Source organism: Chamaea fasciata, unplaced genomic scaffold (assembly GCF_029207755.1).
Source record: "Chamaea fasciata isolate MVZ Bird 193981 ecotype frontalis unplaced genomic scaffold, bChaFas1.0.hap1 SCAF_6, whole genome shotgun sequence".
In the NCBI taxonomy this organism is placed as follows: Eukaryota; Metazoa; Chordata; class Aves; order Passeriformes; family Sylviidae; genus Chamaea; species Chamaea fasciata.
In genome coordinates, this window is record NW_027094091.1 from 23,448,780 (window position 1) to 23,473,005 (window position 24,226).

General features: G+C 39.1%; 1 protein-coding gene across 1 annotated transcript in view; it reads left to right on the forward strand.

Annotated features, from left to right (window-relative positions):
* LIMCH1 (LIM and calponin homology domains 1) overlaps positions 1–24,226 on the forward strand; it is a 173,982-nt gene that overhangs the window by 61,710 nt on the left and 88,046 nt on the right. The window contains exons 2-3 of the mRNA XM_066185667.1: positions 2,642–2,712; positions 13,872–13,941. Of these exons, the coding sequence (XP_066041764.1) occupies positions 2,642–2,712; positions 13,872–13,941 (141 nt within the window). The remainder of the gene's footprint in view (positions 1–2,641; positions 2,713–13,871; positions 13,942–24,226) is intronic.

Consider the following 24,226-nt stretch of genomic DNA (forward strand, 5'->3'; position numbering starts at 1 on the left):
GAAGATAAGCTAGTAAGAACAGACCACTGCTTATATCAATACCATGAACACAGTCCTGTGATGCGTGCAGCATTTTTGTGATACTGTGGCTAATGCACGCACTTTCATTTTTACTGGAGTTTGGGTAAAGTATGCACTTTACTATGTGGGATTCTTTGTATGCAAATATAAGAGTGCCAATCCTTCTGCTTGAAGTCCCTTTGTCTCCTGCTGTGGGTGTGCTGAGCAGAGGTTACCTCAGCAATGTGCACTAGGTTGGCCTATGGGCCTGCAGTTGTTCATCAGGGTGTGGCCCAAAGTGGCCCCTGCAGAGAGGGAGGTGTATGTTTGTGCATATGCCAAGCAACTGAGCTCTCATTTCTTCTGGAAAAGGTGGATCCAGCTTCTTGCTTCTCTCAGTCCCATTTTAGGTTTATCTTTGTCATTTATAATGTCATCTTCATGTTTATTTTTAGTTTCTAGCCTTTCTCTGTTGAACTGCTTTTACATTTTAATTCACTATATCAGGAGACTTGTAGGTGATTAATGTTTTCCCCCTGCAGCTGCATCATCTAGAGCAGGCATAAACCTTGCCATGCCTCATTTACTTCCAGTTCCTTTTCAAACAGACGTGCACTGTTCCTGGACCTTCCTGTCTTTCCTCACCTCCTGTCAGTGTGTGTTGTACCTCTCACTGGATGAATTTGTGTGCCAGCTGTGCATCTGTATTTCATGATTTTATTTGTGCAGACAGAAGTTATGTATGAAACCTTCCTGTATCACCAGTAATAACAGCAATACTCATGTGACAGCTTTTGGCAGGTAGAGTGTTACCTGAATTGTGGTAGCAGTTTCAGTACTGCTCCCTGCTAAATGAGGGTCTTCAACAAATGCATAAGAAGACTGATCTCCATATTTGGGGCATTTGGTGCTGAGGAGTGAAATAAGATGACTGTAATTTTTCTTTAATTTTTTCATAGATTAAAAAACCACTTGTAGTCAGGCTGCTATGAAGTAGCTCTTCCTACTCCTTTCTGTACTATATCTTATGCATGAAACAAAAGTTAGTTTTGATATGCTCCACCAATAATTCATCCCAAATGCTAATGATTTTCTTGTCATAATTTTCCCATGTCCCAGCAGATCAAGATTAGAGATTATTTACTGTGACTAGATATATTTTAAATGGTTAAAGGTCATTTACTACAAATTACGTGTGGTTTCTTCAAAGATACGAGTGCCACACAGTGCCTTGTTCTGCTTTATGTATTGGCATAAGATATGATTGTCCACTGATGCCCTTATCATATATTTTTCAGAGTATGGGCGAATTTCCTTCACATTGAACAAAACAATATGTTTATAATTTAGTGAAGGATTGGATTTTAGGCTTTGCATTTGCATTTCAATTTTAAAAGTGTTGCTCTCTGTCCAAGAGTGCACAGCTATAACAAGCATTTCTGAAACTGATGCACTTGCTAATCCTGTGGGACAGTGCCAAACTTGTCCATTTTAATAAATTACTGTCCTCATGGCAGGAAACTAGGAGGGGAAGGGTCTTATATCTGAATATAATAGCAAGGAGAAAACAGGGACATAATGACAGATGTGTCCCCAAGTCACTGTTCTCTATGGTGGAAGCAACACCCAGAGCAAGGGTCTTGCTGAAAGATTGGATGCAAGCCATGAGAACTCTATAAGCATCCGGTAAATGTTTTGCCTTGGTAAAGAGAAGACCTCCTGCAGACAATTAAAACAATTTTTTTTCTTTGTATTGTTTCTGTTCAGTGCTTTCTAAACATAGTATCTATTTTTATATCATTTGTGATGATAATAAAAAGTATTCTTTTAATCAAACATATCATCGTCTGAGAATGATATGAGGATGAATTCCCATTCATTGACACTGTCAACACAGTAGTAAGTCATAAATGGGGGTTCAGTCATGCTTGGAGAATCCAGTACCCTTAGGCAAGATTGGGATTCCTGGAAGGTTTCTAGATGGTCCATCCCTAAGCAGCTCAGACTGGCTTAAGAGCTTGTGAGGCAAAGTGTACCTCCTGGTCCAAGTGTACCTGGGGGGACCCATAGCTTCCACTGAGTTTGTATTCTCTTAACACTCATGGTTGAATTGCTGATGTGAAGTATCTTTTAATATGACCAGGAGTATTGAGGCATGTGTCTGAAGGGCTGTAACTCATTCCAGTGCTTTCCATTGTCTTTGCTTATTCTATAAAGAGGATAAGTTAAGAACTAAAGCTCAAGGCTGGTACAAAATGTTTAATGTGGTGCAAAAAAAAGCAATAAAAAGACATAGTCTAAATGCAATAGTTTTAAAATTCAAAGTACTATAAAATAAAATTTCTAAAATATTCTGAAGATGACATTGTAGTTTTTGTTTTGTCATTTTTGGTTTTTACTGCTAGAAAACAGTTCTTTTATAATCTGCAGTCGCACTGGCTGGCGGAAATACTTTGTCCTATATGTTAAATAGCTTGAGGAAATGGGAAGGAGAAATGGACATGACTTAGTCCTTTGCAAAGCCTGTAAAGCTCAAATGTTCCTTACACAGGGGATGCTCTAACCGAATGTTATGAATTGCACTTGTTAACCTCTCTTTCTAACAGATGTCACTCTTTTGTTTCCCTCTACTCTTTTGCAGCAAGTGACGGGCAGAAGTTTTGGTGAGAAAGATTTTCGTTCCGGATTAGAAAACGGCATTCTTCTGTGTGAGTAAGTAATGCTTACAGTTTTGAGCCTTGAATAAAATCTTGACTAAAATAGAAAACAACCTTAGCTACTATGTCCCATTGTTGATTTCCTTTTGAGAGTTTTGTGATTGTGCACAGTGGTATTTCACTGCAGTATCATTTCAGTGCCAAAGCTATTGTTATGGTGAGGGCTGAAATGTGGCTTAAGGAAAGCAGGTTTTACGAAGTGCTTCCCTCACTCCACCCCAGCTCCTTAGCTGAGTTATGTAAAAAAAAAAAAAATTATGTTTGTTTTTTGGTTTCCTTATATTTAGTGTTGTTAACCACAGATTGGCAAACTGTGTTCCACACCTGCCTGTGGACATCACTGCTGCAATGAGGCGTTTTGGACCAACTCCAAGTCTGAATGCTGTCAGGAGTTGGCCATCTGAATACCATCAATACACAGCTGCTTTAATAGTTTCTGGAAAGGTTACGCATCCTCTAAATTTTGCCTAAAGGTGTGTTTCAATGACGTGTTTTGTAATTTTTGGATGAGAGACACGAGTTTGGTTTTGCACATTTCTCTGTGTAATTCTAATGGCTAGTTTTTAGGAAGAGTTTTCCTAAACCTTTTTATAGGTTTACATGCCAAAGCTGGCAACTTCTAAGAGCAATTTGGAGATGTACCCTAATGCCCTTAGTCCTTTGAAAATCAGGTTGTCAGGCATTTGGGAGAATCTGCTGATCTGAATCACCTGTATGGACCAATTTCTTTCCCTGGATATGCAGGATTGTCATTGAAGTTCATAAAAGCTGTCTTTGCACACCAGAATGATGAAGCTTGTGCAGAACTGAATTCATCCTTATAAAGGAGATCTCCTGAGATGTGTTGCTGGACAGTTGCAGCTATTGGTGAAGTTTTATACTATTCCAGGTACTAGAACTTGAAAGCTGTTTTCAGCAGTAGAGTTGAGCTAATATCCTGTAACTCAGTCCTACGTAGCTTACCATAGATCCGAAACTTAGTTGTATAAATACTGTTATATGTCTCACTGGTGTCATTAATCAGACAGCTTGAACTTAAGCTTTTAAAGGTGAAAAAATAGAAAGGAAATGATGTGATCTGTTTTGATTGTCGTTGCGTGTCTTTGCTGAGGAGTGGCTTAGGGAGGAGGGAAGTAGTTGTTATTGTTGATCAAAAGTTGTGTAACTCAGAAGGAGCATACCCTCTTTGTATTTAAGGGTTGCCTCTTAAACAGGATCTCTCTCCTCTATGTGTTGAAGGGAAGTGCTGTGTGCTGAATCACTTCACAGTGCTCTTTAAATGTTAAGGTTGAATTGTGTTGCATGAAAAGCAAGGGCTGTGTATTTCAAGATTAGATTGTAATCTTATCTGCAAGTAAGCAGAGGTAGTCTGTTTTGAATGCTGTAAATCTTTAAGATGGAAGGCTTAACAAGCTAATGTTTTGCTAATGAGACTAATAAATATGTATTTCTTAGATGGTTGTGAGCTCCAGTGATAACCAAGTCAAGGGACAGCACTTGGTTATACTACATAACTGTTCTGTGATATTGGTAAATTGCTTGTCCTCATTTACCACTTGTGGATCAGTGCAAATCAGCCTGAAGGAATCTGTCTCCTCAGCCTCAAATTTTAAAAGCCATGATGTTTGTATTGAATCCTGCTCTTGGTTAGCAAGCCGTAGTTCAGGTGTAAAACTCTATTAGGCTACAGAGCATTAACGAGAAAGCCACCAAACTGGCCTTCAACTTCGGTTTCTTGATGACAAACTATAGCACCAACAGCAGAAGTGTACTCCTCACTGGTTCCAAGTCTACTGTAAAATAGAAAAATCAACAGAAATTTTTGGGTCTAACACTGAAAACTTTTCAAGTATCTTCAAAAAGTACTTTGGCAAGTGAAGCACAGATAGTTATTTTTTTATCTGTTGCTCAGTGAAGAAGCACTGTAAAGCTGCCAGAAGCAATATTGTCTTTCTAGACAGGGTTTTTTGTGATTTATCAGAAACCTACTAGGGTACCTAATGAAAAAAATGTAGTGGTATACAAGCCTTCTCTTAACTCCCTTCCAGTCTGTTGTGCTTTCATTGCAGCTGACCTCAACAAGTAGATGAAATCCTCATCTAAGTCTCTGACAACTTTAGAAGACAAGAAATAAATTATAGCTGTCTTGGTTTCTGAAGATGGAAGAACTCATTGCTCTTGGTCAGGTTTTATCTGATTTGTTGAAGTTTTAGGGAAAAGCAAACTTATATCTGTTTTTTATCCACAGGACAGTACTCACTGCAAGTGGCATTAACTGGCAACTCATAGCCAGACATGTGTGTGGGTGTTGTCCATGTGAATGTGGAATAACTGTGCTTAACTTCCACATGGCTGTTTCAGGGTTTTCCTCACCTGTTGTATTTTGTGAGGAAGACTGAAAGTGAGCTTGGGCTCTGAGGGATCTGAGCAGCTAGAGGACTGGAAACTGCTGTCAGGAGTGGGGACACAGTCTGCACCCCTTGAATGTCCCAAACGTATCTCAAGCTGCCTTCTGGCTTTGTAGGTGTTTTGCTGAAGGGAACGGGGAAGTTACCGTGCCAGAGTCCATTCCCCAAAGAGACTGACCGGTGCAGAAGGATGCAGGGGGAATCTCTGTCTCTGTCTGTAGTTTGACCCTTATAAACAGTAATGGTAGGCCCGCCTTCACTTGATCCCAATCTCAATGTCCTAGACAGCCTACAGACACAAGCAGACATCACTGCACTGGCTATAAATTATTCATTCACATCTAGCAACAATCCACATACTTTAATAAATGAAAACGAGTGCAACTGTGCAATGCCAACAGCTCAGGCTCTTGGGATGAATGTGTTGTGGTGTATCATCCTGACTAGCAGAAGAGTCCAGATGTGTATGCTTGCCACAGAAACCCACAAGCCTTGCACCTGCCTCTCTGGTAGTGTTTGTGCTGTGGCTGGCATTTTGATCTGTCCTCAGTATGAGCTTTATAGCTTGATGTGCTCAGCTGAGGAGCTGAGGGGCATATTTAAACAATGCAGGATGCCATAAAGCAACAAGTCGACAGATGAGAGCAACACAAGCCCTTTCTTCTTTCTGGCTGTTCAAAAGCCAACTTGTGCAGTTGCCCAGACAATGGTGGCTCTAATTGTTCACCCAGCTGTGCTGAGAAGCCAGTGACTGACTTCTGTTTGTCTGAAATGAGTTCATGTTTTTTTTAGCATAGCTGTCTGACATCAGTGCAGATGGTGATTTCAGCAGGGATATAATAGCTATATACGCAGAGGCAGTTCTTGCTCTGTTTATGCTTTGTGAATTAAATTATTGTATGAAAAGACTGAAGAGTTTCTGCATGGGTGGGCAGATGTGCCTTCCTGGGGTCATGGTTGAAAGCTATATGATGCAGGAATTCAACACCAGTAGCAGGAAATATCACTGGAAATCCCCTATTGCTGCTCCAGCACATGTTCAATTTTTTTTTTCTCCTTCGTTACAATAGCTTTAATGTTTAGGTTTGACCCAGATATCATAAGAAGCTAGAGGATTAATCAGAAATAAATTAGATCTGGTTGTTGCAATGCTTAGGTGTTCCTGTTCTATGGATTCAGGCATCTGAATGAAGGTTGACTGCCAAAAAAAGTGCTTATCCTGTCTGCCCTGCTGGTTTGGGTGGTTCTGTTGCATTTTTTTGAAACAGCAGGTGAGGAAGTCAATGTTGGTTTTATTTCTAACCATGCAACAATTGGTTTTAATAAGTTGACCAATTATTACATGAAGAAAAAATGCATGTCTTGCTGCAACCTTGCCCAGTGGTTACTGCTCTAATATCCATGCAAATGTGTTTTCAGTTTTTTTGCCCTTCTCCTTGCTGCCCACCTCCTCTTGTCAAGCTCTGCTATTGCAGGATTCCTTCCTTCATGTTGGGCATTCAGTAGTTAAAGACGTCTCTGTAGGGATGGGGGACTTCAAAAATCTGAGTTGATTTCTTGCTTTGATATGATTATCCAAACAGGATATACATCCAAGATATCTCTAAGAACTTTTGACATGCAATTGGGATCCTATTTTCTCTCAAGCTTTCTCTGGAATCAAGCAATCCAGTCACCCTGAAAGTTTGTATTATTAGTAATGAGATTCTAATGTCAGGAACAGGACCAGACCATAAAGAAAAATAACAACAAAAGTTTGAATATGGATCCAGGTCAAAAGACCTTAAACAACGAACTAAAACTGAATCCAGTTGGATCTTAGCAGAAATTATTTGGCTTTGCAGTAGAGTCCAACAATGTCATGATTGTGTGCCTTGAGTTCTGTATGTAGAACAGTTTAGCTGCATGTCTGGTTTATGTATGTATTAAAATCAATTTATAGCAGTACATGCAGGCATAATAAATCTGATTTTTCTCAAGCATGAAAGTTCTAACAAGTATTTAACTGCATATCTTGAGAAATAATGGCATACACATATAAAGGTGAAAGAGGACTAACTGTATGTGGTTAAAGATGGATGTCACTTTCCTGTGCAGCTCTGGATACCAACTTATGAGCACTTTCCCAAGGTCTTATTTGTTTTTAGAGACAGTTATTTTATCTATTAGCACATGGCATTATGTAACTTTGCAAAATGTGCGGAAACTACACATATTCTTTGAAACCGAGACACTTCGACTCTGTAACTTTTTTGTTGTTTTTTGAAAGAGGAGATACAAAGATGTTTTACTGTTTTTAAGTAATCTTGGTAAAATTGCGTATGTACAGTGAACTAAAAAAAATGTTTTACACTTTTTCTCCTGTAGGACAAAATATAGGAAAGGCAGTTCTCTTCTGTGCACACTCGGAATATGTGCTCTTTAAAAGTATGAGAAATTTTTTAGGTTTTACTTTTAAATAAAAAAGATGAGAAATTAGTCATGCACATAGATTATTTTAATAGTATTTAAAGCAAATGTGAAGAGTGGCTATAAATCTGAGCAAACTGAAAGTGATTATGACCAAGAATTACTTAATGGAATTTGTCATTTGTTCTGTAATGAGAATGATTTTCTTCCATAAGTAAGAAATCCCCTTAGCTTGTGTTCTTCATGTTGTTGGTGATGAATGAGGTGCATTTTCTCAAAGAGAATTTCTTTGGATGTGCATCCTGGTTCTAGTGCATCTGAGCAAGCTTTGGGCTGACATGAATGCAGTTTTCAACAAGGGCTGGCTTTGTGCCATATCAGTACAAGTGTAGTGCTGTGGAATAATAAAACTTTTGTTCTCCAAGATAGCGATACTGTGAGGTATGAAGAACAGGCTTTGCTGTATATGTGGTATTTCAGTCATTCTTCTTGCAAGTTAATGTCACTTATGTCGTCTGGTAGGGGGAAACAAATAGTCTTCATGGGTTATAGGATTTTTCAGATATGTCATTCTAATTGTCCATAGGATTATGGGCCTGGCATCAGTTCAGCACTTGGCTGTGTAGTGAACAGTGAAGAAGTTAGTGGATGCCCAGCTCTTATGCTTAATTAGTATTTTGCTTGACTCTCCTGTTCTTGGAAACTAAGAAGGTATTTGAGTTTCATAGGCATATTTGAAGTTTTGAATATGGCCCATGCTTTGAGGTGAGAAGGAATTGGTGTTCTCCTGTGGTTTTCAGGCTCTGTGCTGTAAAGCCAAAACATTATCAGCATCGTGAATTTGGCGTGGCTCCAGGTTTGAGAGATGGGCCCCAAGGCTTATTAAGCATTAAGATTTAGGTTCATGTGAGGACATTTGAAACAGTTTTATATGAATACAGAGTCCTTAATCTGTAAGTTGTATTGCTGTTTCATAATGAAGAGCTATTTATTAATATGTTTTAGATGAGGGGCCAAAGGTAACATAAACCCTAATGCTAAGCCCATGATGAGAAGAGGGGAATAGCCAGTGAGGGGCATGCTTGAGTACAGACAGAATGACCTGTCTTTGTATTTATGTTTTTAAAAATACGCATTTCAGTGGCTGAATAGTAGAGCTTTTTCACTGATGCTTGGTTATTGACAGGGCAGGAGACTGTGGAACACTGACCCACTCAAAAGGAGTGTTGCTCAATTGCAAGGCAAGGTAATCCTGTGAAAAGTTTCAGCTTTTCAAGAGTGTATGTTTAAGAAAGCATATTTAGTGGTTTTAGAAAACATATCCATGGCCATTGATACTCAGTGTAAAAACTATGCATGAATTGTAAATTTATAGGTGCATGAGATGCTCTTAACATCATCAGTCCCTGTGATTGTAGGTTCTGTATAAATTACTTGTGAAGTTACTTAAAATCTTCCCTGTTGCCTTTCTTGAGCTGTTTGCAAGGCCTCTGTTTTGTTAATATTTTTAGTTTTTGGCAGAGCAAGACTCACGCAGTCCTGTGTTTGGAATATTGTTTTCTTAATACTACATATTTGCATAGGTCTTTATTCACTTTGTACAAATTAGACAGGACTGTTAGCCCTTTATAAGACAAAGTCAGTTCTGTCCTGCTTGTTAAAAAAGCACCTTGTTCATCTGATTCTAAATAAATGATGTCAGGGGCATCATTAGCAATCACTCAAGAATGTTTTCCCAAAAATATTTTTGTGACCTCAGGAACATGTTTATATTTTGAAACTTCTTATCCATGTCTTTTGCAACAAAATATTTTGACTTTTCATTGTTCATAGTTTCAAGGTGATTTGTTCATCTTAAAGACTCGTAGTGGATTTTTCTGTCCTTTTCAAATATTTGCAGGCATTTTGGAGATGTCACTACAGCATGAGTTAAAAATATGTGGATACTGAAGCTGTCTAGGCTAATAATTATCAAGTGCTGAAAGGCTGCTTGTTTGAATGTAAGTCTGTAAAACTTAATTTGAAGAGAGAAATATCTCTGTGAAGGTTTATTGTGGATAGAATTTCCTGGATTCTCAAATATGAAATTCACTTTTACTTTTAGATCAGATCATTAGTCAGCTTTTCTTTTTAGGAATATGATCTGTTACTTGAGCGAAGAGCCCTGTTGGATACCTCTCCCTCCAGCCTGGATTGATCTGTGAACACACATCACTTCAACCCTTCTTTTCTCCATTTCTGAAGTTTATTCTGTGAAAATGCTTCTCTTCCATTTCCTCCTAGAATCGAGGTCTTTTTGGAGGCTGGGTTTTGGCAGCCATCCTCTGAATATTTTCTTAACTGACACTTTCTTGCAAGAATTTCATGGGCAGTTTATTGGTGCTTTTCATTAGATCTTTTATCAACTGTTGCCTGAAATGCCTTCTCTTCCTGGCAGAAGTTTTTTCAAATTCTTAGCTCATGATAAAAAACTCCAGGAAGGTCTAATTAGTCACACAGTGGCTAGCACTGATTTCGGCTTGTCTGTCCAGCTGTGGAGATACTTTATCTCCTGGAATGCCAAGCCTTGGGGACAGCATGAGTAGAGCAATTGATTCTCCCTGTACCTATGAGAGCTGGTTTTTATCAGGGGAAGGAAGTGACCTAGCTTCTCCCTAGGCATGGGACTAGAGCAGCTTTCCCCTTCCATCACGCCCTTTTGTTTCTGTGAGGTAAGACAGGTCTAAGGTTTTAGCTGCTATGCTGTGTCTTACTGTGCTTCATTTAACAGGTAGCTGCTGGAGAGTCCACACCAGCACCTGGCACAGGGGAAAGGGAGGTTGAGTGTCTGCTTGCTCCAGGGGAGATTTCAGTCGGATATTAGAAAAAATTTTCTCCCTTGAAAGGGTTGTAAGGCATTGGAACAGGCTGCCCAGGAAAGTGATCCCCAGCACTGCTGGGTTAACAGTTGGACTTTGTGATCTTTGAGGTCTTTTCCAGTCTTAATTACTCTATGTTGGAGTGAAGATTACAAGAGAACTTCGAGAAGAACAGAGGATTGTTCTGGCTCAGGACAAGTGTATAAATGCTAGGGGAGGGTGGGCAGAAATCCCCACAGGGAGCTTGAAGGGTCTGAGAGTAGGTCATGTGTGTATGTAGAGACTCAGGTTTTGTGGATGGAGCCTGAAAATTCTTAACTGTATCCTGGCTTGGATTATTGTCTTCCAGGTGGGATTATTGGTTTCACTCAAAATGAGCCAAGGATTAGTATTAGGACTGGGAGAGACTGGGTATTAGGATTAGGGGAGGGGGCACAGGCTGGAGCTTCAGATGCAGTTGGAGCTGCCAGAGTAAGATATGTGCTGCAGGTTTTCTCTCCTGAAAACTCGTTAGGACATGGCTGGGAACAGGAGGCCCAGGGCAGCTGAGTCCCTTAGTTAGGATTGGTGGGGCAAGAAAGCACGGGACTGCACTTGTCAGGGGCTTCTAGGAGAATGTGTGGGTTAGTGCTTTTTCTCACCAGCAGAGTCTTTCTCTTGGGCCATGGCCAAAGATCTTGTGCCAATCCCCAAAGCAAAGTGGTGATCGGTCTTGCTTGCCCAGTGTTTCAACAGAAAACTACCAGAGCTGATAAAACTTTGCATATCAAGACACGTGCTCTATGAAAGCCTAAACTGGCACAGAAAATTTAGTTTGTGTGCACAGGCCTATGTCAGAAGAGGTGGCGTGAGTGGATTTTTGAGAAGCAGGGATGGACAGTAACTGTGTGAGTGAAGGTGACCATTGAGACACTGCACAAACAGCACGATCTTTCAGCTGGCTTGGTAGCAAAGCAAGTTTTAACCACTCAGTGTTTTGGCATCTGGATTGTTACTCTAAATGAGACAATAATCCAGAAGCAGTCGGTCTGCTCTGGAAGAAACCTCCCTTTGACATATTCTGCTGCAAACAAGTCCCGGGGGGGTTTGGTGCCAGACTACTAAAAAATGTTTCCAACAGGAGACAAACCTTTTAATAATAATTTTAATTTCTTCCTCAGTGTTTTCCTTCTTGCCCCATCCAATTTCCTCTCTCTTCAGCCTCCAAATGGTGCCCTAAAATGTTGTTTGTTCCCTACTGCTGTCCTTCCTCTCAATTTATCCTTCTCCCAGATTTCACAGGGAAGTCCGTACAAGACATTTTGAGGATTTATTTAGAATAGGTCTTGGCATTTGAGGTTTCCAATAAGAACTCTTTATTTTGCCTTCTATTACTGCCTATGACTTCTAATCTGCACCTGCAATATTGGTTAGGGTGCTGACGCATTCACGTTTGAGTAATAAAGAAAATGGGATGCTTTAGCTAATATATTCTTTTTTTTCCTGAGACAGAATAGGCAGACTGAGGACTGAAATCACAAGAGAGCTACAATATTTGGAAAGAAGTCCTCTGGCAAAAAAAAAAAAAAAAAAAGAAAAAAAAGAAGATACCGTAAATTGCCTGGTGTAGCAGTTAAATGGAAAATAGTAGTTTTACAAAGTTGCTGCTGTGTGAGGTTAAAACATACCATATTATCTTTAGGGGGGAAAAAGTAATTTTTGTTTCCATCTGTGAGATAAAATAATGGCTCTAGAACATAGGCAGTTCTTTTATTGCCATTCTCCTCATCCAATGAGGAAAAGTGATTTTTTTTGTAAGTAGAAGTATATTAATTTATTTGATTTTAGGACATTACTGTTAGATTCTACCTTAAGCAGAAGAGGAATAATATAGTGGTCTGTATAAGCTTGGGTTACGGAGTTTCTAACTTCAAGAATATTAAAAAAATACCTCCCAACTCCCAAAAGTATCATTCATATTGGTTTTGATGCTACTCTCAATACATGATGGTGTTGGAGATGTGGGAACTTCAAGAATGTAATAACATGCATACAGTTCAGGATGAGTGGAACATAAGGTTTACTGTGATCATAGAAAACTGAGAATAGCGTCTCCCACTATGCTCCCCTGTTCCGTCCAAATGATTGCAGAAAACCAACATATATAGTGTTTCAGGGAGACACAAAGGGAAAGAGGTGAGGAAAAGTGATCATTTCAGTGTTCATAAAGCCAGATGTTCACTCCAGGAGGGATGAATGCCTTCATGAACTTGCAAACTGCCACAGTTGTAAGGAATCAAGCAACAAATAGTGTGCCACTATGGAGGGATGGCTCTTGGTGGAGCTGTGAGCAGTGGCACACCCACCGCCTGTTACCCTAACTCAGAATAGGGAGCTGGAAACCATCACAGACTGTTAGCTTTTAGTTGAAAGGAATATTCTTTTTGTTTGGATAAACTTCTCAGCCAGACCTCTTAAATTTTAAATATGAATAATTTTATCACCACAGTAAGCTGCCAGAGGAGTCTGCTCTTGAATGGAGACCATGTCAGCCCAAAATGAGGTTACCCTCTTCCGTAGAGGTATTCTAATTTTCAGGGAGTTTTAAATTTAAGCAGACATAATTTTTTCTCTTCAAAGATCTTGCATTTTAAGTCCATGTCTTGACCTGATGATTTTCTTCCTAGTGGATGGAACTGGTTGAATTTTTCTTTGGATAAAAGGCATTATGGTTTTCTCTTAGGGGAAGGGTGGTGAAGACACAGTGTTTGTTGCAACAGGATTTTACAATTAAAATTCCCCACTTCTAGAGGCTTGGTGTTTTTTTGAGTATTCTAACAATGAGCCATGTCAGCACATCTCATAGCATGCTCATGGGTGGTGAGGAACTTGGATTTGGAGAGTTGCTAATCTTTGGATACTGAACAGTGTTCAAATGTGGTATCACTGGCCTAATGATGAGATGGGGGATTTATGGATTCCCTTTTTTATTTGTCTTTTCTCATTTATAATTTATTGGGCCCTCCATTCAACGGAATATATAGAAGAATGGCATTTAATTTCAAGTTAAGATGAAAAAAAATAGATGGGCCACCCATTAAGTGTACACCCTTTCTCACTTTTCTGCAGTGCAGAAACTGCCAGACTTGAATACCTTCTGGGTTTCTGCTCTCAGGCCTTTCCAGGCATGATCTGCCTGTACACGGGTAGGGCAGGCTGTTGTGTCAGAATTGATCCAGAACCTGTCTAGGTCCCTGATATGGTCTAGATCGATTTAGAATTTAAAATAAATGCTGTTGAGTTACTGTGCTGTAGATATTCATCCTAGTCTTTCTTCATTTCAGTGATGGAATTTGGATGTCCATGTATGTTTTCAGAAGGGAGAAAGGGAAGATTCTTTTTTTTCCAGTCGCACTGAAATCTTTATTTGCTGCGGAAAAGTGTTTGATAATTTGGATTTTGTGGCTTACCACTCATAAAATACTCCTTTCTCATAACAGGTTGCTGAATGCGATAAAGCCAGGATTGGTAAAAAAGATCAATAGACTACCGACCCCTATTGCAGGTTTGGTGAGTATATCAAATGGAGGAAAATATTTCAGTGCTGGTTTTTACACCTTGACATTGACTATGTGATTCAGATAGCAATTATTTTTGTAATTTGAATTCTTCTAGCCTAGTAAACTCAGACAATCCCTCTGAAATCGGAATGCTGTGTAGTCACCTTAAGACCTTTCAGTCTTCTTTTTCCCAGAAGTAGGCAGTATTCAAGTGGCAGGGTATATTTTTAGAGGAAGATGATATTCTTGGTTATATATCACCTCTCAGTTGTGGCACTAGCTTTAGAAAAACTGGAATGCATGCATTAGAAGCCACCACCACAAAAAAGATAGTTTTTGGAAAGTAAGAAAACTGTACTTGTATATTTTGTCTCATTTTCCCTTTCCCTAAAATACCACAGTCTGCAGATAACATTCATTGTGGGACTATCTGGGGAACTGTTTCATGTTGACTTTAAGGGCAGAGCAAAATTTGGCCATACTCTGTTGTAAGCAAGGAAGACCACGGAGGATGTGCTTGACAGCTCATGGGCTGTCGGGAGCGCTGGGTGCTCAGGGGGTCACCTCGAATGGTGGCACAGTCCTGTGCTTGCTGTTGGGGGAGAAGGTGGGGGTGTGAGTGCTTGTTGGGTCTAACAGGATTAGCCACATAGAAATATGGCTGTATTGATTTTACCTTCAGTTGTTATTGGGAACAAAAGGGTCTTGGAAGGTGGCCATCCTCTATTTAGACTCATCGTATATATACATGGTTCCTTTGTGTTCTGGCACTGTTCACATTGTGGCTTATACAAGATTCAGAATGTTTTATTTGCTGATAGCTGAAGTTAACATTCCTTTGTATAAAAAGCAAAGAAAAGTTTCAGTGTATCAGAAACCATGTTACATTTGCTGTTAAATTAGTCCTATCATGTTGTTGCATAGCCTTTGAGGCTGGGTCTTTCAACCTGTAGTTTGACAAGGATATTTCTGCATGAATACTGCCTGGTTTTAGAATCTCATTTTTGAGATCCTTTTCTCTAAAGTTTCCTTGAGTGCCTTTCTTCTGCCTCTAAAACCCATCTAGTTTTATTCCTTTGCAGTCCTGTTCGAAAGGAATATTTGATATAAACAGCTGAAAAAGTACCAGTAGTGCAGTTTTCTTTTCCTTGGCTTGCTTTCAGGAAAGACTCAGTTTTTGTTATGACTGTTTTAAGAAGATGATATTGAATTACATTGGTTTTTTTCCTTATTCATATGTAAAATCCCAATGGTAAGGTGGTTATAGTAGGAAGGACATAGAAAAAAAGTCATTATGTGTGTGTATTTTTCTCTTTTCTTGAGATAAAGCTCTCTTGCAAGATGTGTATCTTCAAAGATTTACGGAAAAAGATATTTTCAGGATACTAATGATACAGCGGATCTTTATGTTGTGTTGTAAAGTGACTTTATCACCTCTGTACCTGTGTTCTCTAATTTTCTTTAGTGATTACTTTCCTAAATATTTTTCCTAACAAATAATTGGGCTATTTAAAAAGTTCACTGTTTCTGAGTTCTTGAACATTACTAATGGATGTTTTAATCTACTGTTCTGTGAATAAATTGCTACCAACAAAACAAAGTATCAACATTTCCCCTTGGTTTTGAAGATGTCTGGTTCCATGCCTGTTGACGTCTGTTGCCATTTGTAGTTACAGTGGTAAGTGGCTGCTTTAATGGATAGCATGTTTCTAGTCTGTTATGCCTATTTATGGTGTTTTATTTAAAAGTAATGCCATCAGGGGTGTGTTTGAGCACAGGGTGTATCCTTTTCTTTTCACTTACCTGTACCATGCCTATGTGTCTGAAAAAAAAAATTGACACTATGGTCCAGAATTTTTCTTAATTATCTTGGTTTTGGTTGGCTTGACATACTAAATAGTTACTTCTCTCCAGTTATTTCACCCCAGTGAGGGTGATTTTCTCAAGTACAAGTAGAAATGCTGTGAAAGCTTCAGTACCTTCTCTGCCTTTCATGAGATATGTGCTTTTAAATCCTAGATACTGCTTCTGCCTAAAAATTGTTACCTAATTATTGTTACAAAATTAATTTATTTCTTGTAGTGAATAGAATAAGTACTTATTTTGCTAGGAGAGACAATAGGTGTGTTTTCTTTTATATACAGTAGGAGCTAAAACTTATGAGTAATTGTGGAGTGTTCAAAGTGCCTTTTGTTTCATCTTTAACCTCCAGAGAAACAAACAGTTATTTATTGCATAGCTCTACAAAATGTCTACTTGAGTCTAATTCTCCAGATACAGCCCATTTTTCTCCTTTATTATGGTAAGGAAAAATTAGGAATTGTCCTTTATTGAAGGAAAATAACAGTGAACTTGAAGCCCATATCACAGGCTGAGGTGTTCACTTAGGAGTATTATCATCTGTAAAAATTTTGCCTGTATTTCATGTTTGAGTTATTTCTCACAACACTTCCATAAGTATTATGTATAACTGGCTTAGTGTTGACAGACTGAATTCTTCAAACTTTTCCTGGCATTTAAAAGTAGATGAATCTGCAGTTACTCTGAAATTTTCACCAGTGACTTGCTCATGTATTTTGGGAGGGAATAATTTATTTGCAGATCTTGCATACCAGAACACCAATCATTTAAGTAAAATTTATTGGTTATAGTGCTGTGGTGTTAAAGTAATAACTTGAGGATCTGAACACCACCATACTTAGTACAGGCCATATAAATACACAAAGATGATCTTTGTCTAGTTGCAAGTCTAACTCAGGATGTGGATTGTATGCAGCATTACATATAGAATTACATATGTTCAGTTTGGCAGGCTTGTTTGTAATTTGCTTTGATCTCCAGAAGTGCCGACTGCTTCTGTTATCACAGCAGAAATGATACATTGCTTTAATGAAAGAAAATGTAGGACCACTGCCTTGCTGTTCAGACTCACAGTATTAAATCTGATGAAATATTTTCTCATTCTTGTTCAGTGTTCATTAATCCCGAAAGCTAATGCTCCCACCAAAAAGCAAATTCACAAAACATTCAAAGAACACATTAGGCCTAGGTAGCAGTAACAGGCTTTACTAAAAACCTTGTTGCAAGACATTTTCTCATGTGAGAAATTGATACTGAGCATCTTTGTTCTAAGACTGTCAGGTTTGTAGCACCATCATTTCATGTAGTTAATTGTAGAAGGCTGGAGAACTGTTTTGGCTGAGTTATTAATTAAAAAACTGTCTGGAGCTGCAGAAGACTTACAAAGATGTATTAGTGAGTACAATGAATATAATTAAGTGACTTTTACAAAACCAGCAATTTTTTCAATGAGTTGCTGTTTGTTTTTTTCATTTTGTATGACATTCATAGTGAATGCAACTAATTTTTAAGGTTTCTACTAATTGCAGTTTTGTACCTCTATACCTTATTATCTAGTCTATAAAAAATCAGCAGCATCACCATAGATAAGCTTTGCTCTATAATACTAACCTGTATGTTGACTTTCTTTTTCCCTTAAAAAGATTCCAGCTTTTGCTTCCTGTCCCTGAATAATGTCACTGTGAGAAAGTAAAAGGTCTCTGCCTTATCTTTTGTTTGACAGGATTTAGGGGAGTTTATAGCATTACTTCAGTTCCTTGAACAATCCCCACAGGAGCTCAGACACTTACTTCAGAGGCTGTGTGAACGATTCTCACATATAATAGGAGGAAGTAGTCAAGACAAAGTTGGAGAGATGAACTTTAGCTTGGCTCTTGGCTCATGTTTCAGCACTACTGTGTTTACTGTGGCATCCAGTTTTCAGTTTGTGTATGGTCCTTAACTTTGTGACATATGTATGATATAGCACTGGAAAAAATAGACCTGCAGAAGTCACCTGGTTGCATGGTTATTGCACCAAGATGAACAGAGCCATAATGTGCTGCTTGAGAAAGCTTGTTCCTTTGAAAGTAGGGTTGGGTTTTTTACTCATTATTTTCCCAGGAAGTTTCTTTTGGCAAAGTGTTCCCTGAGAGCTTGCTATTACCCTTATTAAGAACATCTATCTGTCTGCTGGTGCTGGTAGTTTGTTCTTATGCTGTAATATTGTACAAATTGTAAGTCTGGGGTTTTTTTATCTTATATGTTATTTCAAAGAAATGTCATCATGTTACCTTTCAGGAGTTTGCGCTACTAATTAAATTCAACAAATGAGATCTTGTTTCTTGATGGAGGCATGAACCTCAAAATAGAATTAGAAGACCCAAATAAAGTATAGTGTGTTTCACAGAGTTAAAAATAATTAGCTAAGATAGAGAAATACACAAAACTTCAACAGATGTGCATTATTTTTATGTCTCTTTTCATTCATACCTCCTTGTTACTAATTTTTTTTCTTAAAAATTATCCTCTTGTTTTCTTCTTTTAAATTTATTGTTTTCCCGTTAATTGTAGTACTTTCTGAAATAAACCTGCTTCTGTTTTAATATATAGATTCATAATATATGATAATTTCAGTTTCCTTGTTTTGTACTACTATTCTCTGCTGAACATAATCATTTCCAAGCACAACTGTATTCATAAAAGTTGCTGTGTACGTTGTGCTACATGTGAAGTAAACAGAAGCAAAATTTCCTGACTAACTAAAAACAATAAGTTCTTGGCACCCACATTCCAAAGGCTTTTTTGTGAATGTTGACGGAAGACGAAGTGTCAACAGCATAGCAAAATACTGTGCAAACCTTCTGCCATGTTTTCTGTGGATCTTCCTTGCTAAATAGTAATTGGTTTCTCTACAACTCTTGTGCCTGCTTTTGGTTCTGAAATCTGAATGTTTGACTAATGCAATATTTATGGTCTGGCCAGCAGTTAAGAGCAGCTCTGTGTGCTTTGGCTCATCACATACTGTAATGTATAATGAATCTCTTCACTAAAGCAAGAGTATCCTTTAAAAAAATAATGGTTAGTATTGTGCCCTTGTATTCTTTGTGTTGTTTGGGTTTTTTACTTCCCTAGATTTCTAGACTGCCTTCAAATTGATTTTTCATTTAGATTTTCTTGCCTTCGGTGTCATCTGAGCTGGACAGAATTACTGTATAAAATTCCTGTTTCATGAATTTAGCTGTATGTTGTGTTCATAAACATTTCTAAGTTATACAAAGAATATAAAAACAAACTAACAGGTGTTTCTTAACCACATTGTTTGTGAACAGAGTCTGTGTGGAACAATCTGCAGTGAAGCTGTAGTTAATTCATCGCAGAAGAGGAAAACAGCCATCAGTTCAAATTTGGCAGGAAGCACAGAAAAAGAAGTATTGGGGGGAAAATGAGATACAAAGAAATAAAAACTAAAAGTCTATATGGAAATTCAGCTATTTTTCTTTTTTACACTGGATTGAAGGTTTTTATTGCTTCCAATTAACCATACAAATGCTGTCCAGGAAGCATTGCTCTCCTGCCATCTAGACTAGTAATACAAATGGAAGATAAAATGCTGGCATCTCATTTAGTATTTTATTGTTTAAAATGGCTCTGCTTACTGTGCTGTGTTGGGTTTGGTTCCAAAACTCTCAAACATTTGATGCTGGAAACTAATAATTGATCCGACAGCAAACGTACTGGAGACATATTTCACTGCTGCACTTGGATTCAGCCTGTGTTGCCTGGCTTCCAAGTTGTACTATAAACTGATGTGTTCATGCAAGAGAGACTGAAATAATAGGAAATTAATAAAAGGCATGTACTATAGAAAAACAAACAAACAAAGCAAAGGGAGGTAAATGACCCCGCCTTATTTATTTGTTTGTGATGGTCCGAGCTGCATTTAGTTGTAACACACACCCTCAGAGAAGTGAGTTCAGCCAGCTCCTAGTAGTCTTCATGTTCACCACCTCTGTATGGCTCATGAGCTGTCCCTAACGTCCATGGGCAATCACTTCTTCCCTCAGATACCAGCTGCAGCATTGTGTTTCTGATGGCTGGAGGTGAAACTTGAAGAGAAGAACCTTGGTCGTTTCCAAATTGCCTATTATTGATCCCTCAGGGGTTTTTGTGTGCTTCCTGCACCACTGGCCCCAGCCAAAACTCAGCCACGACTTTGGCAGACCAATCTCACTGCTGGCCCTAAAGTCCCATCTTCCGGATGCTTCCTTGGCTGGAGTGCTTACAGTGCACTCAATAAGCTAAACTGTTTGTTGGCTGGGGCCACTCCTTGTCATGCTAAGGATACTGGCCCTTTCTGCCAGTGTCCAGGAGTTTGTCCCCTGCTATAAGATGAAGTCTCTCAGTACCCAGGGTGCCTTGAACAGTTTTCTTTTTGGGTCAGAACAGCACCAGCCATGATGAGTAAATATTTGCAGAACACATGTGAAGGATGGCTGTGATCCATAGCTGCTGTGGACGTATGCAAGCTTTGTCATGTTATTGAGACCTCTTCCCAAACTAGACTGGTTGGGATTCAAAGGTGCAGCATTTTCACAGTCAGCTTAAGCTGTGCCCTCAGCCTGCTGAGCTCTGCTGCTGAGTGTGTCAGGACTTGCTTTGGCCAAATGCTAATAATACTTGTAAGCTCTTTGTGGCAAGGATCATCTGTTAGTCTGTTTTTGTCTAACACCTCACCCCATGAGTCCTGCTCCATGGCCAGGACTCCTAGACAGTATGTTAATACAAATAATAAATAACAGTTACAAAAATATCACAAGCATTCCTATGTCGTTCACAGCCTCATTTTAGACTGCTCTCCCAACAACTGTGAGTTTAATCTGTAGATTTATAATTAGCTTTATTCACACTGAATAATTTAGAACATTAATATGCAAATTTGGAGGGAAGGGGAACCTTTTCTGTGATAAAACCAAGAGAGGATGGTCACTGCAGAAGATGTCCTTTTTTGAATGTTTTTTTTTTTTTGCTGAATGGAGACACCCTTTTCTTGCCCAGCCTTAGCATGCTTTAGAAAAAAGCGTTTGATTAAAAACTAAGAGTCTGCATGTTTAGGGCTATCAAATGTCTTCTCAAAGATGTTATTTATAAAACATAATAATGATTGTTTACCTCTTTTTTTTTCCCAGAAAGTTTAGTAAACTGAAGGATTCCAGGGATAACATTTGAAAATTGCAAAAAGGACAACATTGCTACTGCTGAAGTGATAATGCTAGGCAGCTGAAACTTGTCCTTATCATGGAATTAACCTTTACTATAAATGACAGTCTTTCCTTGGTTTGGGGAGGGCAGCTGGCTTCCAGGAAGAGCTCATTTTGTACTCATGAAAAATGTAGGCTGCCCACTGGAATAGCTGTTAGATTTGCATTCAGATGCTGGAGTCCTTCTGCAAGTTCAGCCATGACTTGCCTTATGTTGGTTTAATGCCACTGAGTTTAGTATTTCAGAAATGGCAAGCTTTTGAAGAATAAGTATCTGTAAGTATCAGAAGAAATAATGGTTTAACAAACAAATGCCATTTGCCACATGGCTTGAATTTGCACTTAGTGAAGGATCACTGCCTTCCTTGAGCTGCCATCTTTGAAACAAAAAGCCTCCTGAGCAATGATTAATACTCTTCAGAACAAATCCCACTGTTGAAGCTTATGACTTCTCTTGATAGTTGGGCAAATACCACATGCTCTGAAGACATGTACTATCTCCAGGAGTTTTCAGTGAAGGACTTGGATGCTCTGAATCGGTGAAAATGTTGCCTGTGTCCTGTGGGGAATGAGGCATTGTTGCAGTTGTATCCAGGCACCTGCAATTTTTGTGTGTCTCCTGTTGCAAAATTGATTAATTTGCAAGGGGGATGTAAAAACACACAGTGAGCTGGTGTACTGCAAGTGTTGAGGCCAACACACACAAAATATGCAGAGCTACAGCTATCCATGTCATGAAGCTAAATAAATATCAGCTAAATATCAGCTTTTGTCCTTAGCAAAGAAAACTAGACCTGAGGTTATGGTTGTTTTCAGCTACTCTGCGTTTGGCATTCCTACAAATGACAGCAATGGCCTCCTTATTAGCTGGAGTGGGCAACTGACCTGGCTGAAAAATACCCTTCATCTTACAGCATGAACAGAAATGCAGGCAGGACAGGAAGAAGAGGCTCACCAAGTTGGGAAAAGAGGTGTCATTCCATCAGTTTAAAATAGTCCTGAAACTGCAGCTACAGAATTTAAACTTTGATGCACTCCTTAAGGTATTGGCCAAAAGCAGAGGACACAGGAACCTGGGAAAGTCTCAATCTTAAATCCTTCATTTAAAGGTTGTCTGTGTTTAAAATTACACTTAGTAGTACTCTCACTCCCTAATTCTGGAAAGCCTCTCACAGGTTGGAGTCTGTAGGTCTGCACTATAAATACCATCTCTGATCCCCAACTGTCTTTTTCAGTGACGTGTAGCCTCTGCTGCAGGGAACAGCTAGATCAGTGTTGATAACCAGATAACAGCAGCAGTGGAAGTGTGAAAAGGGAGGTTACCTTCCCAAAAGCCCTTAACCTGAGAAGTCCTTGTGTGGCAAGCCGGAAGAGTTTTCACAGTATAGTCAGACCAACAGATTGGCACCTCAAAATGGTCCAGGGAAGCTCAAGCTCCCTTGACCTTCTCTTGTGAAAAGAGAGCAAGCAACAGTCTGTTGTGACCCCGGCCCTTGGGCTGAAGATGGTGGCAGAAGAATGCTGTCTCTAATCCCCTCCCTGGCTGCAAATCAACTTGGTGAAGTCTATTGCAGTTAATGTCTGCTAGCAACTGTTCGTACTGTTTCTATGCTGAAAACCTTTCCGGGCACTCTTAAGTGGATTTATTTTAGATGATGTGCCTGTTGCTAGCAGGAGCCTACGTGCTGAATGCAGATGATGGAACGTGTCTCGCTCCAAAGATCACATTGCAGTTGTTTCCCTGACTTAAAGCAAACAAGCAAAAAGGCAAACTAATGGAAAACTGGTGCCTTGAAGATCCATGCAAAGTGATTTCTTTAGTTTAAGAGCCCAGTAAAATTCTGTAGTCTGGTGCTGTGGTCAAGAGTTCATAGAGGTTGAAATACCTGACACTGAATTCTCCTTGTCTCTGCATTCCTCACTGCTCCTGGATTAAAGCCATTTGCTTCCTGCTTGGCATGGTACTTTCCAATTGTAATGTGTTTCCTCTTAAATGTCCAGAGGTCTAATGATACTATTGTAAACCTGTTAAAATTAATGCTGCAGAGGAAACAGCTTAGTTAATTGCTTATGGAAAATACAGTGATAGGCTGAACTATCTGACTGAGGGACATCAAAACAATTGACTATTAAGCTTTTGAAAGCTGAAAAACCTTGTGATATCGTGTGCAAATCTGTCCCACAGCTTAGCAGGAGAATTGCACATTCATTTATGGACAAGCAATATAACTAATGGTCTAGAAAATTAATATTGCAATACAGGGGCAATCCTTAGCTCTTTGGAGTGGTGTCCTTCAGTTAAAGTCCTCATTATTGCCATGTATCTGTTTGTTTCTGCCTCTTCATCTTCATGTGGGAAGCACTATTACTTGGATGGTTAATGTCTATTTTTCTTTGGAGCAGTAGTGCATGCTGATTTATTACTGCATGATGTGTGAAAGGGAGTTTTCTTTTCAGGCTTTTCAATAAGGGGAGAGTATTGTACTCACTAAATGTGTGCATGCATCCAAGTGTTAACTGAGTTCAGCTCAGCTTTTTTCAGTCCATTCTGTTACACTATTTCTTTACCTCAGCTTTTCTCCTTTGAATTGTAGTAGTTCTCATGCACAATTTAGAGCCAAGTTTGTGTTACCCCATAAGGCCAATGCAAACATGATGTTTTCCTCCCTTCACCTTTCTCTTCTTTTTTAATCTTTATGTTGGTATTATTTGTTCTACTTTTACTGTTAAAGAGATGTTACTTGACCTAGTATGTTCCAAAGTGGTGTTGGTGTGTTGGGAGGCATGTCGGACTGAGTGCCAGATTGTGACACTTACCCTTGCACCTGTTGCGGGGCAACAAATTTCAGGCTTTAAACTGATAGGCCAGGCTGCTGATGCTCTTGCTGCTTGCCATTTTTAACTGTTGGGTTGGATGGGTGCTGTGTAGCTTGGCTGCACAGCCAACAAATCCTGTGGGTGTTACTGAGCGTTCCTGGATATTTCTCATACCTTTTCTTAACGAAAGCTGCCTCGTTGCTGTTGTCCTTTGAATACTGTTTCTAGTTTAGTTGGAAAGAGGCTTGCTGGTTTTTCCAAAACCAATCCTAACTTTACTACTCCTGCTTAGCAACAGCATTAGGGATCTTAGAGCTATTGCCTGCTGTTGGCTTACCTAAGTTGTCAGTAAGTCATTGAATTGTCATCTTTGCATTC